The sequence below is a fragment of the Hyla sarda genome, chromosome 7, assembly GCF_029499605.1.
Source record: "Hyla sarda isolate aHylSar1 chromosome 7, aHylSar1.hap1, whole genome shotgun sequence".
Taxonomy (NCBI): Eukaryota; Metazoa; Chordata; class Amphibia; order Anura; family Hylidae; genus Hyla; species Hyla sarda.
Window position 1 is genome coordinate 12752077 of NC_079195.1, and position 15925 is coordinate 12768001.

The following is a 15925-nucleotide window of genomic DNA, read 5'->3' on the forward strand; positions in this document are numbered from 1 at the left end:
TGTCTGTATATATATATGTGTGTGTATGTATGTGTGTGTCTTTGTGTATTTGTGTCTGTATATATATATGTGTGTGTATGTATGTGTGTCTTTGTGTATTTGTGTCTGTATATATATATGTGTGTGTATGTATGTGTGTGTCTTTGTGTATTTGTGTCTGTATATGTCTCTACTTTAGTTCTGTGTGAGTTTGTGTTTGGTTTGTAGTTACAATGTGAACCTTCCATGACCGCTCGGTTGTCATCCTCACTTTGTGTCATCTCCCGTCCTGTCCTCATGAGGCAGCGACAACAAAATAAAACCAGGACATGGGTGCGACCCCCCATTCCCGCCATGTCTGTGTCTCCGGGATATGGGGAACGTTGTGCAGGGTGTCCGTACAGGTGAAGTCCCGTCCCGGCTGATATGTGGCCCCGTAGGGCGCTCGGTGTCACCACAGATGAGTGCGGTGGAGAAGAGGCATTCGAGGGGTAAATTAGTTCTGAGGAGACATTCAAGCCTTACAATGTTCCATGGGAAATAGGTATGTAAAGTAGTCACCCCCCCGGCTCACTAGTGCCACCTAGAGTTATTTCCACTGTAAGTGCGTTCTTGAAATAAGGGAGAGGCCAGATGACAGGTCTCCATCCCTCCAGGGGCTGCACAGGCGGCCATGGTGTTTTTTGGGTCATTAAAGCCGATCACATCTGCAGGAATCATGGCCGCCGTGTACTTTACACTTCCCCTCTAATTAATACCTTGCGTTTCACGCCTTCGTGCCCGGGTAATAACAGTGTTCGCCGCGTTATTTATAGCAACGATGCCCGTGTTCTCCTCACTACGTTTTTCTGTGTCATCGTTTTGATGACCGGCGAGGAATCCTGAATCATCACATCCTTATTTCGCTTTTTCGTGTCGCCCGTGGTCCTGTCTGCTTCACTTTACCCTTATGCCGAAATAGCAGTTCTGTTGTAAAAGCCTTAATATGTTCCTTCAAATGTCCATTATAATAAAGGAGAACTATATATATATAATGTATATCTACACATATATCTTTATATATATATATATATATATATATATATATATATAGAGTGCGCATATCCTTTAGGAAACAGTTTACCGCCGTTGGGAACAGTCAGCAAGTTTATGGGCAGACACCTCCTTACATGTTTTCTAAGCTGCGGTATTACAATGGGTCATCCTTATATGACAGTGTTTCCCATCCAGGGTGCCTCCAGCTGTTGCAAAATTGCAATATCCAGCATGCCCAGACTGACTAGAAACTAAATTGACTAGAACAAGGCAGTAGGAATGCTGGAAACAACTGCACAGAGCATACACTATAATCCGCACCATGCTGCAAAAGTCATCAATCTATAAAGTAGTGGTTCTCAACCAAAATGCCACCGATTGTTGCATAACTACAACTCCCAGCATGCCTGGACTGCCTTTAAATAAAACTTACTAGAACAAGGCACTGGGAAATTCACAGTGAATGCTGAGAACTGCAGAGAGCATACACTATAATCCGCACCGTACTGCAAAGGTCATCAATCTATCAATTATCAGCAGTGTTTACCAACCAGTGTGCCTCCAGCTGTTGTAAAACTACAACTCCCAGCATGCTGCTATACAACTATAATGGCACTGGTCACCTAGTATTAAAGGGATACTCCGGTGAAAACCTTTTTTCTTTTAAATCAACTGGCTCCAGAAAGTTAAACAGATTTGTAAATTACTTCTATTAAAAAATCTTAATCCTTCCTGTACTTATTAGCTGCTGAATACTAAAGGAAATTCTTTTATTTTTGGAATGCTCTCTGATGACATCACGAGCACAGTGCTCTCTGCTGACGTTATTATAATAATAATAAGTCTTTATTTATTTATTTATTTATTGTTGTCCTTAGTGGCATTTGAACCCAAGGCCCCAGCACTGTAAGGCAGCAGTGCTAACCACTAAGCCACCATGCTGCCCTTAGCATACGTCTGCTATGCACGGTTACTAAAATGGACAGAGATGTCAGCAGAGAGCACTGTGCTCGTGATGTCATCAGTGTTCCAAAAAGAAAGGAATTTCCTCTGTAGCATTCAGCAGCTAATAAGTACTGGAAGGATTAAGATTTTTTAATAGAAGTAATTTACAAATATGTTTAACTTTCTGGCACCAGTTGATTTAAAAGAAAAAAGGTTTTCACCGGAGTACCCCTTTAACCTTTTGTATTTCAGAAGGCTCCTTCCTAGTAGTCTCCAAACTTTGGACCTCCAACGGTTGCAAAACTACAACTCTCAGCATGCCCGGACAGCCGTTGGCTGCTATACGACTATAATGGCACTGGTCACCTAGTATTAAAGGGATACTCCGGTGAAAACCTTTTTTCTTTTAAATCAACTGGCTCCAGAAAGTTAAACAGATTTGTAAATTACTTCTATTAAAAAATCTTAATCCTTCCTGTACTTATTAGCTGCTGAATACTAAAGGAAATTCTTTTCTTTTTGGAATGCTCTCTGATGACATCACGAGCACAGTGCTCTCTGCTGACGTTATTATAATAATAATAAGTCTTTATTTATTTATTTATTGTTGTCCTTAGTGGCATTTGAACCCAAGGCCCCAGCACTGTAAGGCAGCAGTGCTAACCACTGAGCCACCATGCTGCCCTTAGCATACGTCTGCTATGCACGGTTACTAAAATGGACAGAGATGTCAGCAGAGAGCACTGTGCTCGTGATGTCATCAGTGTTCCAAAAAGAAAGGAATTTCCTCTGTAGCATTCAGCAGCTAATAAGTACTGGAAGGATTAAGATTTTTTAATAGAAGTAATTTACAAATATGTTTAACTTTCTGGCACCAGTTGACTTAAAAGAAAAAAGGTTTTCACCGGAGTACCCCTTTAACCTTTTGTATTTCAGAAGGCTCCTTCCTAGTAGTCTCCAAACTTTGGACCTCCAACGGTTGCAAAACTACAACTCCCAGCATGCCCGGACAGCCGTTGGCTGTCCGGGCATGATGGGAGTTGTAGTTTTGCAACAGCTGAAGGCACACTTGGAATCACTTGGAATATGTTGAAGTTTTCTTTTTTTCTGGGTTATGATCCACGTCTCGCTTAGTCTCCGCAGCCGTCATGTTCTTTCCTTTCTTCTTCCAGAATAAACAAGTCAATGAGAAACCAAACTTCCCCTTCTCATTAGTCGCCAAATTAATGAGCGGAAATGAAGCTGTCACCTCTGACCTTTCACCCCTGAAAATGGTTCCCAGATGCACTCTGTCTGTCTGCAGAATGTCACATCCTGACCCACAGAGCTTACACTCATTCAGTTAGTGGGGAGCGGAACATCAGCCCCGTAGTGTTCTCAATAATTCTACACAAGGAAACGAAGCTCAACTATACAGGATTGATGTAGGAAATGTTCTCATCCTGTACTGATCCTGAGTTATATCCTATATTATACTCCAGAGCTGTACTCACTATTCTGCTGGTGAGGTCACTGTGCACATACATTACATTACTTATCCTGTACTGATCCTGAGTTATATCCTGTATTATACTCCAGAGCTGTACTCACTATTCTGCTGGTGAGGTCACTGTGTACATACATTACATTACTTATCCTGTACTGATCCTGAGTTATATCCTGTATTATACTCCAGAGCTGTACTCACTATTCTGCTGGTGAGGTCACTGTGTACATAAATTACATTACTTATCCTGTACTGATCCTGAGTTATATCCTGTATTATACTCCAGAGCTGTCATGTCTGTTGCGTTTCAGTGTGTCGTCTTGTGCTCTGCGGCTGCTGATGCGTTTAGTTCTTTCCTTCTCTTGCCCCCGTTGTTGTATTTCCTCCTGTCTGGTGCTCGGTGGTATCAGCCGGCTGACTACCCTCGGCGGAGCCTTCTCCACATTGAAGTCATTGTATGGTGGCGTTGTGATATTTGGGGTCACCCCTGGGGGGGCTCATTACTGTGCAGGTCCAGGATTGTGTATTATTCGGATTAGACACATCCGATCTGTCATGCTGAATGGTGGCCGCCGTATTGTGCGCTCATTAGGACTGGACGCCGCCACATTCCCCAGAGCCAGCGCCCGTGATAATCCGGTCGTCCTATAGCGAGGATATTCATCATGTCCCATAGTGATGGAGTCCGACAACTCATTGATGCCATAAAAAATATCTAAAACATTGGTTTTTAATCATTTAAACATTTTTTTTAATCACCTGATGCCAGAAAGTTAAACAGATTTGTAAATTACTTCTATTTAAAAATCTTAATCCTTCCAGTACTTATCAGCTGCTGTATGCTCCACAGGAAGTTCTTTTCTTTTTGGATTTCCTTCGTGTCTGACCACAGTGTTCTCTGCTGACACCTCTGTCCATTTTTAGAACTGTCCAGAGTAGGAGCAAATCCCCATAGCAAACCTCTCCTGCTCTGGACAGTTCCTGATATGGACAGAGGTGTCAGCAGAGAGCACTGTGATCAGACAGGAAGGAAATCCAAAAAGAAAAGAACTTCCTGTGGAGCATACAGCAGCTGATAAGTACTGGAAGGATTAAGATTTTTAAATAGAAGTCATTTACAAATCTGTTTAACTTTCTGGCACCAGTTCATTTAAAAAAAAAATGTTTTCCAGGGAAGTACCCCTTTAACCTTTGGTCTGTTGCAGCACTACAAATCCCAGCATTCCCTGTTGTCTGAGCATGCTGGGATTGGTAGTTTTACAACAGCTTGCCGACTTTAGATCAGTGTTTACCAACCATTGTGCCTCCAGCTGTTGCAAAACTACAACTCCCAGCATGCCCGGACAGCCAACGGCTGTCCGGGCATGCTGGGAGTTGTAGTTTTGCAATAGCATAGGATGATGCACACACTGTGGATGTGTTTTTTTTTTATATACTATCTTCCACCACTGTGATACAGTGTACCAAATGTATCTATTATGTGTGATACTTTCTGCTAAGCCACTGTATCTAAGCCTGTCAAGTGTAAAACTTTCTGCTGAATTGCTGTATATAAGTTTGTCATGTGATCTGTCCCCTGAACCACTGTATCTAATCCAATCACGTGTGATACTGTCTGCTGAGCTGCTTTATCTTAGCCTGCCATATGTGATACTGAGGGAAGCTGCTGTATCTAATTTTATCTTGTGTGATACTGTTTGCTGCACCTCTGCATCTTAATCTGTTATCTGAGATACTATCTTTTGAGCTGTGTATCTAAGTCTTTCATGTGTGATACTGTCTTCTGAGCCACTGGATCTTTTCCTGTCATGTGTGATACTGTCTGCTGAGCAGCTGTATCTAAGCCTTTCATGTGTGATACTGTGTGCTCTTGTATCCAATCTCATCATGTGGTCTACGGTGTACTGAGCTGAGGTATCTAAACCTATCATGTGTGATACTGTGTGCTGAGCTGCTCTATCTAAGCCTATAATGTGTGATACTGTCTGCTGAGCTGCTGTATCTAATCCTATCATGTATGATACTGTCTGCTGAGCTGCTGTATCTAATACTATCATATGTGATACGGTCTGCTGATCTTCTGTATCTAAGCCTATCATGTGTAATACTGTATGCTCTTGTATCTAATCTCATGTGTTATACTGTGTACTGAGCTGAGGTATCTAAACCTATCATGTGTGACAATGTATGCTGAGCAGCTGTATCTAAGCCTGTCATGTGTGATACTGTGTGCTTCTTTATCTAATCTCATCATGTGTTATACTGTGTACTGAGATGATGTATCTAAACCTATCACATGTGATACTGTATGCTGATCTTCTGAATCTAAGTCTATCATGTGTGATACTGTGTGCTCTTGTATCTAATCTCATGTGTTATACTGTGAACTGAGCTGTGTATCTAATCCTATCATGTGTGATACTGTCTGCTGAGCTGCTGTATCTAAGCCTATCATGTGTTTATACTGTGTGCTGATCTGCTGTATCTAATCCTAGAATGTGTGACACTGTATGATGATCTTCTGTATCTAAGCCCATCATGTGTGATACTGTGTGCTCTTATATCTAATCTCATCTGTTATACTGTGTACTGAGCTGTGTATCTAATCCTATCATGTGTGACACTGGATGCTGAGGTGCTGTATCTAATCCTATCACGTGTGATACTGTCTGCTGAGCTGCTGTATCTAATCCTATCATGTGTGACACTGTATGCTGAGCCGCTGTATCTAATCCTAGAATGTGTGACACTGTATGATGATCTTCTGTATCTAAGCATATCATGTGTGATACTGTGTGCTCTTATATCTAATCTCATGTGTTATACTGTGTACTGAGCTGTGTATCTAATCCTATCATGTGTGACACTGGATGCTGAGCTGCTGTATCTAATCCTATCATGTGTGACACTGTATGCTGAGCCGCTGTATCTAATCCTATCATGTGTGACACTGTATGATGATCTTCTGTATCTAAGCATATCATGTGTGATACTGTGTGCTCTTATATCTAATCTCATGTGTTATACTGTGTACTGATCTGCTGTATCTAAGCCTATCATGTGTGACACTGTCTGCTGAGCTGCTGTATCTAATCCTATCATGTGTGACACTGTCTGCTGAGCTGCTGTATCTAATCATATCATGTGTGACACTGTATGCTGAGCTGCTGTATCTAATCCTATCATGTGTGACACTGTCTGCTGAGCTGCTGTATCTAATCCTATCACATGTGATACTGTCTGCTGAGCTGCTGTATCTAATCCTATCATGTGTGACACTGTATGCTGAGCTGCTGTATCTAATCCTATCATGTGTGACACTGTCTGCTGAGCTGCTGTATCTAATCCTATCACATGTGATACTGTCTGCTGAGCTGCTGTATCTAATCCTATCATGTGTGACACTGTATGCTGAGCTGCTGTATCTAATCCTATCATGTGTGACACTGTATGATGATCTTCTGTATCTAAGCCTATCATGTGTGATACTGTGTGCTCTTATATCTAATCTCATGTGTTATACTGTGTACTGAGCTGTGTATCTAATCCTATCATGTGTGATACTGTCTGCTGAGCTGCTGTATCTAATCCTATCACATGTGATACTGTCTGCTGAGCTGCTGTATCTAATCCTATCATGTATGACACTGTATGCTGAGCTGCTGTATCTAAGCCTTTCATGTGTGATACCGTTTATCCGAGCTATTTCCGAGACTGCGCTCCTCAGGAACGCGCTGTGTATCTCCGTGGAGCAGGTGCCTAGTTGCTGAGCTTCGTGTCTTTGTTTGCTCCGCAGGCGGGGGACAAGCACTACCACCCGAGCTGTGCACGATGCAGCAGATGTCAGCAAATGTTCACCGAAGGAGAGGAAATGTACCTGCAAGGTAAGACGAATTCTGATTTTGTGTGCTAGGATGCCCCCTAGAGGTCTGCATAGTCGCTGCTGATATAAGGACACAGGGGCATCAGGGGTAGAACAGGATAGAGCTGTGGTCTCCAAACTGTGGACCTCCAGATGTTGCAAAACTAGAACTCCCACGCTATAATCCGCACCATGCTGCAAGCATCAGCAATATATAAAGCAATGTTTCCTAACCAGTGTGCCTCCAACTGTTGCAAAACTGCAACTCCCAGCATGCCCGGACAGCCATCGGCTGTCCGGGCATGCTGGGAGTTGCAGTTTTGCAACAGCTTTAGGCATCCTGGTTGGAAAACACTGCATTATATATTGCTGACTTTTGCAGTATGGTGCGGATTATAGTGTCTGCTCGGCAAATGGCTATCCAGCAATGCTGGGAGTTGTAATTTTGCAATAGTCGGAAGGTCCACAGATTGAAGACCCCTAAGTTAGAGCCTTCTCACATGCAAAGGGTTAATACTAGATGATCAATATTAGGGAAGAGCATCGGTGAAGGATTTACTGAATAGGGTTTTTGTTTTTGCTGAAAAATATAATATAATGTACTTCCTCCCATTCTCCTCCCCCTCTCCCGGAGCAGAGCGGCCCCCCATACACTGCGCTCTGTTCTGTGTCCTTCGGCCCCTGTCACTCGCAACGTTTACATTGGCTCCAGCTTCACCATCGTCCTGGTGATAAGACATGGAAGGTTCCTCATTCTTCTGGCTTTTATCCTAAACATTTCCTCATCTCAGTCTAGGAAGTGTCACAATGTATCACATCAATACTGTGAGACCAAATCAGGAGGATAGGAAGAACCCCACCCCCACCTTACTTATCCTCTACTGATCCTGAGTTATATCCTGTATTATACCCCAGAGCCGCACTCACTATTCTGCTGGTGAGGTCACTGTGTATATACATTACATTACTTATCCTGTACTGATCCTGAGTTATATCCTGTATTATACCCCAGAGCTGTACTCACTATTCTGCTGGTGAGATCACTGTGTACATACATTACATTACTTATCCTCTACTGATCCTTAGTTATATCTTGTATTATACCCCAGAGCTGTACTCACTATTCTGCTGGTGAGATCACTGTGTACATACATTACATTACTTATCCTGTACTGATCCTGAGTTATATCCTGTATTATACTCCAGAGCTGTACTCACTATTCAGCTGGTGAGGTCACTGTGTACATACATTACATTACTTATCCTGTACTGATCCTGAGTTATATCCTGTATTATACTCCAGAGCTGTACTCACTATTCTGCTGGTGAGGTCACTGTGTACATACATTACATTACTTATCCTGTACTGATCCCGAGTTATATCCTGTATTATACTCCAGAGCTGTACTCACTATTCTGCTGGTGATTTCACTGTGTACATACATTACATTACTTATCCTCTGCTGATCCTGAGTTATATCCTGTATTATACTCCAGAGCTGTACTCACTATTCTGCTGGTGAGGTCACTGTGTACATACATTACATTACTTATCCTGTACTGATCCTGAGTTATATCCTGTATTATACTCCAGAGCTGTACTCACTATTCTGCTGGTGAGATCACTGTGTACATACATTACATTACTTATCCTGTACTGATCCTGAGTTATATCCTGTATTATACTCCAGAGCTGTACTCACTATTCTGCTGGTGAGGTCACTGTGTACATACATTACATTACTTATCCTCTACTGATCCTGAGTTATATCCTGTATTATACCCCAGAGCTGTACTCACTATTCTGCTGGTGAGGTCACTGTGTACATACATTACATTACTTATCCTGTACTGATCCTGAGTTATATCCTGTATTATACTCCAGAGCTGTACTCACTATTCTGCTGGTGAGGTCACTGTGCACATACATTACATTACTTATCCTGTACTGATCCTGAGATACATGTTGTTTATAGTTTTTCATATCATAAATCATTACACCATGTAACAATATAACAATATATAAAGAATAATTACAGTCATAGACTAACCACACAAACAAAACAAAGTAACAACAACATTTTAAGGCAACAATTCATTATTACAGGAATTACCTTTGTAACTAACCACAAACCGATACAGAAAACCTTTAAAAACAATTTTTTTTTTATTATTATTATTATTTTTATTATAAATAATAATCAGTAATAAATATTCAGAAGTTTCCGGCTCAGAATGATTTTTTTTTTATTCTGAAAAAGCGAAAGAAGAATTATTGTCAGACTGAACCCAATACGCCCGACGGGTGAGATCCTGTTGCCCATAGCAACCAATCAGATTGTTTTTTACATTCTTAACCCATTAAGGACAGACCCATTTTTTTACCTTAATGATCAGACTCTAGGTAATAACTTTAGAACGCTTTTTCTGAGCGGAGCGATTCTGAGATTATTTATTCGTGACATATTGTACTTTATATAACTGGTGCATTTTCGTTGACACATGCAGCATTTTTTTGTGAAAAACTCCAAAATATTGCGATAAACTGGAAAATCTGGCGTTTTTTGTTTTTGTTTTTTATGGTGTTCGCTGTGCGGTAGAAGTCATGTTGTTCTTATTCTGTGGGTCGGTACGATTATGGCGATACCTATTTTATATCGCTTTTTATGTTCTTTTTCCTTTTCTGAGCAAAATTGATGTTTTTCCCTTTTTTTCTGTTCTCATTTTCCGACAGCCGTAACTTTTATTTTTTTTGTCCGACGCCATTGAGTGAGGGCTTATTTTTACAGGAAAAGCTGTACTTTTTATTGGTATTATTTTTGCAGGAAAAGCTGTACTTTTTATTGGTATTATTTTTGCGATACATGCTTTATCTTTTTTATTCTGCAATTTGTACCAAAATTAGTGAGTTTTGCGCTTTTTTGTTGTTGTTGTTGTTTTTTTTTGGCGTTCACTGTGCGGGATAATTTACATTATAGCTTTTTAGAACACGCCATTATGGACGTGGCGATACCTAGTATGTATCTGATTTGTGTTTTTTTCTTTATAATAATAGGGGGCATTTATTTATTTACACTTTATACTTTTATTGAAGAACCTTTTATTATTTTATTTTTCACATTTTGCAGGTTATACAGCAGTCCCTCAACATACGATGGTAATCCGTTCCAAATGGACCATCGTTTGTTGAAACCATCGCATGTTGAGGGATCCGTGCAATGTAAAGTATAGGACAGTGGTCTACAACCTGCGGACCTCCAGATGTAGCAAAACTACAACACCCAGCATGCCCGGACAGCCAACGGCTGTCCGGGCATGCTGGGAGTTGTAGTTTTGCAACGTCTGGAGGTCCGCAGGTTGAAGACCACTGGTATTGTAGGTTATACTCACCTGTCCCCGCCGCTCCTGTCACCGCTCGTCACTGCTGTCCTGGATGTCGCCTTCCATCGCTGTCGCCGCGTCCCCGGGGTGTCCCTGACGCTCCAGCAAGGCCTCTGCTTCCCCGGCATCCTCGCTCTCCGTCGCCGCCATCACGTCGCTACGCACGCCGCTCCTATTGGATGACGGGACGGCGTGCGCAGCGACGTGATGACGACGATGGAGAGCGCCGACAATGCAGGGATCCCGAAGAGGACGCGCCGGAGCCCCGAGGACAGGTAAGTGATCGTCAGCGGACCACACAGGGCACCGTAAACGGCTATCCGGTGGCAGCTGAAGCAGCCTGCGCTGCAGGATAGCCGTTTATGCGATGGCCCCGACATACAAAAGCATCGTATGTTGATGCTGCCTTCACCATGCGATGGCCTCTGAGAGTGATCGTATGCTGAAATGATCGTATGTCGGGGCCAAGAGGTCATCAGCTGGCCTCCTGCTGCCATAGCAACCAACGGGCGACCTACCCCTGTCAACACCATAGATGCCGTGATCAGGATTGATCGTGGCATCTATGGGGTTAATGCTGGCTGAGCTGTGCGCGGCAGAGCAGGAGATCAGCAGGACGTATGCATACGTCCTGTAGCGGGAAGGGTTAATAAGGCCTCTAAAAAAATGAAAGTAGCGATCCGGTTGGTTGCCGTGGGCAACTGGACAAATTTGCATTTAGACAGGTTTTGATAAATCTCCTCCCACAATGTTTGACCGAGTGTAATTAATAACCGGCGGATCCCATAGAACAGTATTTATCTCCCACATGTGACCTTCAGCTGTGGGGGGCGCTGCAGACCTCGGAGGGGCTTCACCAGCTGTGGGGGGCACTACGGACCTCAGAGGGGCTTCACCAGCTGTGGGGGGCGCTGCAGACCTCGGAGGGGCTTCACCAGCTGTGGGGGGCGCTGCAGACCTCGGAGGGGCTTCACCAGCTGTGGGGGGCGCTGCAGGGCGCTCAGAATGTCAGAATAAATAAGAATGTGATATCAGGTAAAATCAAAGGATCTCGGAGAGTCTGCACCATCACAGTCTTCTCTTCTTCCACAGGTTCTACGGTCTGGCATCCCGACTGTAAGCAGAACGCCAAGACGGAGGGGAGGCAGCGGGTGAGTTATGGGATCTATCTATCTATCCCATATCTATCTATCTATCTCATATCTATCTATCCCATATCTATCTATCTATCCCATATCTATCTATCTATCTATCTATCTATCTATCTATCTCATATCTATCTATCCCATATCTATATATCTCATATCTATATATCTATCTATCTATCTATCTATCTCATATCTATCTATCTCATATCTATCTATCTCATATCTATCTATCCCATATCTATCTATCTATCTATCTCATATCTATCTATCTCATATCTATCTATCTCATATCTATCTATCTATCTATCTATCTATCTCATATCTATCTATCTCATATCTATCTATCCCATATCTATCTATCTATCTCATATCTATCTATCTCATATCTATCTATCTCATATCTATCTATCTCATATCTATATATCTCATATCTATCTATCCCATATCTATCTATTTATCTATCTCATATCTATCTATCCCATATCTATCTATCTATCCTCTATCTATCTATCCTCTATCTATCTATCATCTATCTATCCCATATCTATCTATCTATCTATCTATCTCATATCTATCTATCTATCTCATATCTATCTATCCTCTATCTATCTCATATCTATCTATCCTCTATCTATCTCATATCTATCTATCTACAGTGGGGATCAAAAGTTTGGGCCCCCCAGGTAAAAATTTGTATTAATGTGCATAAAGAAGCCAAGGAAAGATGGAAAAATCTCCAAAAGGCATCAAATTACAGATTAGACATTCTTATAATATGTCATCAAAAGTTACATTTTATTTCCATCATTTACACTTTTTAAAATAACAGAAAACAAAAAAATGGCTTTTTCCAAAGTTTGGGCACCCTGCAGAATTTATAACATGCACTGCCCCCTTTGCAAAGCTGAGACCTGCCAGTGTCATGGATTGTTCTCAGTCATCATCTGGGAAGACCAGGTGATGTCAATCTCCAAGGTTTTAAATGCCCAGACTCATCTGACCTTGCCCCAACAATCAGCACCATGGGTTCTTCTAAGCAGTTGTCTAGAAATCTGAAAATAGTTGACGCTCACAAAGCTGGAGAAGGCTATAAGAAGATAGCAAAACGTTTTCAGATGTCAATATCCTCTGTTCGGAATGTAATTAAGAAATGGCAGTCATCAGGAACAGTGGAAGTTAAATCAAGATCTGGAAGACCAAGAAAAATATCAGACAGAACAGCTCGCAGGATTGTGAGAAAAACAATTCAAAACCCACATTTGACTGCACAAAGAAAGATCTGGCAGACACTGGAGTTGTGGTACACTATTCCGCTATAAAGAGATACTTGTACAAATATGGTCTTCATGGAAGAGTCATCAGAAGAAAACCTCTTCTACGTCCTCACCACAAAAATCAGTGTTTGAACTTTGCAAATGAACATATAGACAAGCCTGATGCATTTTGGAAACAAGTTCTGTGGACCAATGAGGTTAAAATTGAACTTTCTGACCGGAATGAGCAAAAGGTACGTTTAGAGAAGAAGGGGAACAGAATTTAATGAAAAGAACCTCTGTCCAACTGTTAAGCATGGGGGTGGATCAATCATGCTTTGGGGTTGTATTGCAGACAGTGGCACAGGGAACATCTCACGAGAAGAAGGAAAAATGGATTCAATATAATTTCAGCAAATTTTGGATGCTAACTTGATGCCATCTGTGAAAAAGCTGAAGTTAAAGTGAGGATGGCTTCTACAAATGGATAATGATCCTAATCACACCTCAAAATCCACAGGGGATTACATCAAGAGGCGTAAACTGAAGGTTTTGTCATGGCCTTCACAATCTCCTGACCTCAACATAATTGAAAATCTATGGATAGACCTTAAAAGAGCAGTGCGTGACAGTCAGCCCAGAAATCTCAAAGAACTGGAAGACTTTTGTAAGGAAGAATGGGCAAAGATACCTCAAACAAGAATTGAAAGACTCTTGGCTGCTACAAAAAGCGTTTACAAGCTGTGATACTTGCCAAAGGGGGCAGTACAAGATATTATCTCTGCAGGGGGCACAAACTTTTTCAGATGCCAATTTTTTGTTTTCTGTTATTTTGAAAGTGTAAATGATGGAAATAAAATTTAACTTTTGTTGACATATAAGAATGTCTAATCTGTAATTTGATGCCTTTTGGAGATTTTTCCATCTTTTCTTGGCTTCTTTATGCACATTAATACAAATGTTTACCTGGGGTGCCCAAACTTTTGATCCCAACTGTATCTCATATCTATCTATCTCATATCTATCTGTCTATCTCATATCTATCTATCTCTCTCATATCTATCTCATATCTATCTATCTATCTATCTCCTTTCTATCTATCTCATATCTATCTATCTCATATCTATCTATCTCATATCTATCTGTCTATCTATCTATCTCATATCTATCTGTCTATCTCATATCTATCTATCTATCTATCTATCTATCTCCTTTCTATCTATCTCATATCTATCTATCTCATATCTATCTATCTCATATCTATCTGTCTATCTATCTATCTCATATCTATCTATCTATCTCATATCTATCTATCTTATATCTATCTATCTCCTTTCTATCTATCTCACATCTATCTATCTCATATCTATCTCATATCTATCTCATATCTATCTATCTATCTATCTCTCATATCTATCTATCTATCTATCTATCTATCTCATATCTATCTATCTCATATCTATCTAATATCTATCTATCTATCTCATATCTATCTATCTATCTCATATCTATCTATCTATCTCATATCTATCTATCTCATATCTATCTATCTCATATCTATCTATCTATCTATCTCATATCTATCTATCTCATATCTATCTATCTATCTCATATCTATCTATCTCCTTTCTATCTATCTCATATCTATCTATCTATCTCATATCTATCTCATATCTATCTATCTATCTCATATCTATCTATCTCCTTTCTATCTATCTCATATCTATCTATCTCATATCTATCTATCTATCTATCTCATATCTATCTATCTCATATCTATCTATCTATCTATCTCATATCTATCTATCTATCTCATATCTATCTATCTCATATCTATCTATCTATCTATCTCATATCTATCTATCTATCTCATATCTATCTATCTCATATCTATCTATCCATCCCATGGTGATCTTTATAGAGAACAGTGCGCAGTGGGTGATCGGTGGGTGACCCGTCCAGGGTGTGGAAAGTTTGGGCGTCTCTCTTGGGGGTCACAGTGCACTGAATGTTCCTTAGATCTTGGCTGCTGTACAGAGCTGGAGATAATATACTGCATTATTATAGATCTATGTGACTGGGACAGAATGTCAGCACACGGGGCCCCTGACCCACAGAGCTGACGCTCACAGAAAGGTCACCGCCCTGTGTATTCTCCAGTATTATATCATACTAGACTTGTCACTAATGTCTTACTGTTCAGGAGCCAGAGAAAGTTTGGTGAGAAACATCTACAGGGACTCAAAGATATATAGTTATAGATTATTTGTATATTTGGGAAAATATTATATATTTTTAAACATTTTTGTTATATATATATTTTTTTATTATTATTTTTTGCTCCAGTTGCATCCATTGTTCTGATACACAGCCCCAAATCCCCCTCAAACTTTTGCGCCAAAAAAAAATCCTTTTTTTTTTCTTTTTCTGCATGTACAACACTCGCACCAAATGGGCGGAGCTTAACTAAATATACTCCAGTTTACTTTGTAGCTTGGAACTAGCGTAGATATTATTTATTTTTATTATTCTTTATTATTTTATTAAATAAAGAAATAAATATAATTAATTAATTAATTAAATAAAAATTTAAATTATGTAAATAGGAAGCCAGCGGGATTTTACGAAAGATCTTCATGTCTCACACAATACAGTTCTGTCTGTATGCATCTTCATACATTTATCTGCAGTGAGCTCCCCCTGGTGGTGTCTCCTGGTAATCAAAATATTAACATTGTAGTGGTATTTCAGCACAGGATAGGGCAGTGTTTCCCAACAGTGTTCCTTCAGCTGTTTCAAAACTACAACTCCCAGCATGCCCGGACAGCCAACGGCT

General features: G+C 40.7%; 1 protein-coding gene across 17 annotated transcripts in view; it reads left to right on the plus strand.

Moving 5' to 3' along the window:
- ABLIM1 (actin binding LIM protein 1) overlaps positions 1-15925 on the plus strand; it is a 349855-nt gene that overhangs the window by 262091 nt on the left and 71839 nt on the right. For all 17 annotated transcript variants that reach the window (XM_056530890.1, XM_056530886.1, XM_056530881.1 and 14 more), the window contains 2 exons: positions 7242-7329; positions 11781-11839. In XM_056530890.1, the coding sequence (XP_056386865.1) occupies positions 7242-7329; positions 11781-11839 (147 nt within the window). The remainder of the gene's footprint in view (positions 1-7241; positions 7330-11780; positions 11840-15925) is intronic.